Source organism: Mobula birostris, chromosome 13 (assembly GCF_030028105.1).
Source record: "Mobula birostris isolate sMobBir1 chromosome 13, sMobBir1.hap1, whole genome shotgun sequence".
Taxonomy (NCBI): Eukaryota; Metazoa; Chordata; class Chondrichthyes; order Myliobatiformes; family Myliobatidae; genus Mobula; species Mobula birostris.
In genome coordinates, this window is record NC_092382.1 from 49,953,834 (window position 1) to 49,956,606 (window position 2,773).

The following is a 2,773-nucleotide window of genomic DNA, read 5'->3' on the forward strand; positions in this document are numbered from 1 at the left end:
TATTTCTTACATCCATGAGGAGTAAAAATCTTTACGTTACGTCTCCATCTAAATGTGCAACGTGTAATCATAGTAATTTATAATAAATAAAACAGACAATGTAATATAGAGGACACTCAGATCAGCGTGAGTTAATCAGTCTGACGGCCTGGTGGAAGAAGCTGTCCCGGAGCCTGTTGGTCCTGGCTTTTATGTTGCGGTACCGCTTCCCGGATGGTATCAGGAGAATGACAGTGTTGTGATTTTCTGTGTCACGGGTACAGACAGTCGTCTCAAGTGAGGAGTTTGTGTGGAGATGCAGCTTCTCTGGAGGTGGAGGAAAGAGGACACACCAACAGGTGGAACCAGCTGTGGGAAGACATGGTTTGTCAGGTCTGATGATGAGCTGAATGTACCATAACCTTCAGACTGAATCAGAAAACCATTCTGAGGTTATTTGACATGTCAGAAGCAGGGGAGATGTGACACATGTGCAGAGGGCAGGGGTTGTGTCTCCATGAGACCCTCAGTGAGATGGTTCAAGTTACAATGTGCAGGGCTGAAAGCACAGTGTTTGGGGCCGGATTTAATCACTGATTCTGACACAGTGAGAGGGTTAGTTTTGCTGTAAGGAGGAAACATTAATGGAGAAAGAGACAGGAACTTCATCAATTCTACACGGGTCCCATTTATCAGCACTTGGCTCTTAGCCGACTGTATCTCAGCAGTTTCTTTCTTTTTTCTTTTCAAATCTTTTTATTATTATTATATTATTCAAAAATAACACGAGTACATCAAATTAAGCAACACAATGTCTAGAGGAAAAAAACATTATTTTAAAGATTGAAAAATGTTGCTGATAATTAAAAAAAAAACTACTAAGCAGAAAATCTGGGATAAAACCCCATTAGGTGTTCAACCCGGAGCCATACGTCATACAAAAAGCCTCTAAAAATAAACATCAAACCGCCAGCAAGAAAAAAAATATATACCAAAAATTTACAATTAGATCATGGAGGAAATCTATCAATTAACTCAAATGATAATAACGAGCAAATGAACCCCATCTTTTCTCAAAATCAAATAAAGGTTCAAAGGTTCGACTTCTAATTTTCTCCAAACTAAGACATAGCATCACTTGAGAGAACCATTGCGACAAAGTGGGAGCTGATGTATCCTTCCACTTCAACAAAATGACCCTCCTAGCTATCAATGTAACAAATGCAATAACATGATGGTCAGACATAGAGATATCACGGATATTTTGAGGAATTATTCCAAAAAGTACAGTTAATTTGCTAAATTGTAAATTAATTTTAAGTGCTTTAGAAATTGTCGAAAAAACTGACATCCAGTACTGTTCCTGTATAGAACAAGACCAAAATATGTTGTCATCGTCCGGTCCATAAAGACGGTATTCCGGTTCACGGTCCGGTCCATCGACCCCTGATCCAGGTTTTCCTGTCTACACTGGACATCTGGTAGATCATCAAGTTTCGGGCCGACCAAAGAGCGTCTTTCACCGAGCTGATCTGCCAGCAGCACCGGACGTTTTTTTTTTGTGTTTTTTTTTTGGAGTTCCAAACAATCACACTTTATTTAAACAGTACAATTCCAAATTCAAATACTTTAGGTCAACTGCCCACACTCAGTGATTTTAACCGTGGCTTTTGGTGTTCCATTCATGGTGCCACATCTCTCCATCTTCTTTACCACATCCATTCCTTCTACCACAGATCCAAACACAACATGTTTCCCATCCAACCAGCTGCTCCTTGTGACGCATATGAAGAACTGTGAACCATTTGTATTTGGTCCAGCATTGGCCATGGACAGGATGCCTGGCCCCGTGTGCTTCAGCTGAAAATTCTCATCTTTAAACTTCTCCCCATAGATGGACTTGCCTCCAGTGCCGTCATGTTTTGTGAAGTCGCCACCCTGGCACATGAAGCCAGGAATGATTCTGTGGAACGTTGAGCCTTTGTAACCGAAACCCTTCTCGCCTGTGCATAATGCACGGAAGTTTTCTGCAGTCTTTGGGACAATATCTGGTCTTAGCTCCATCACTAGGCGACCCTGAATAGAGATGTCCATAAAAACCTTGGGGTTTTTGCCGGCCATGGTTCTGCAGTTTCCGAGGTCGGAGAAAAACGCAAGCGGTAAGCTGTACACTGCCTTTGTCACTGTGCGACGATGCAGCCAAAAAGCGGAGAAGCGATACCCACAACTGTCCGGACCCTTTCGGATCCTGCTAGTCTTCCCTCTATTAAGTTAGACCGACTGTCTACAGGACACCGATTTATCCTACTTCTCTCCAACGTTTGAAGTAGGTTTGGTGTAATTTCTCTCAATCTTGGACAGAAGTTGTCTTTTTCTCCCTCGTCGCGAAAGCTCTTTTGGAATATAGCTGATCGTGTAAAATAGCTGATATTTCACCAACCAAATGAGAGAGGCGGACCTGGTTTGTATGAATACTCCTCCTCTCAGCTGATAGTCCTGTCGAACTGTTCCGCCCGCCCTCTCTAGCGTCTGATGTTAGTGCAAGCACTCATTTAAGGAGGTATTTCTTAACTTACAGCAAAAGTCTGGAGGAAGAAACGCCCCACGAGAAGGGTGCACCATCTGTGGAGAATTCCCAAGGAAGTTAGGATGCTATATCTTTGAAATAATATACGTTGTAATGAGGATTAATTAATTGATGGTAGTCAAGAGGACTGGGAAAGTTTAAAACTACAAGGTATGCCACAAAAATTGTAAAGAATGTGGGACACATGAGTAAATTATTAAAAATATT

The 2,773-nt window shown here is 41.8% G+C and overlaps 1 protein-coding gene across 1 annotated transcript; it reads right to left on the reverse strand.

Annotated features, from left to right (window-relative positions):
• Nucleotides 1-447: 447 nt before the first annotated feature.
• Nucleotides 448-2,462, reverse strand: LOC140207600 (peptidyl-prolyl cis-trans isomerase-like). Its single transcript, XM_072276147.1, has one exon. It carries the CDS (start codon nucleotides 2,098-2,100, stop codon nucleotides 1,609-1,611), a length of 492 nt encoding a protein of 163 aa, XP_072132248.1. The 5' UTR covers nucleotides 2,101-2,462; the 3' UTR covers nucleotides 448-1,608.
• Between the last annotated feature and the right edge of the window lie 311 nt (nucleotides 2,463-2,773).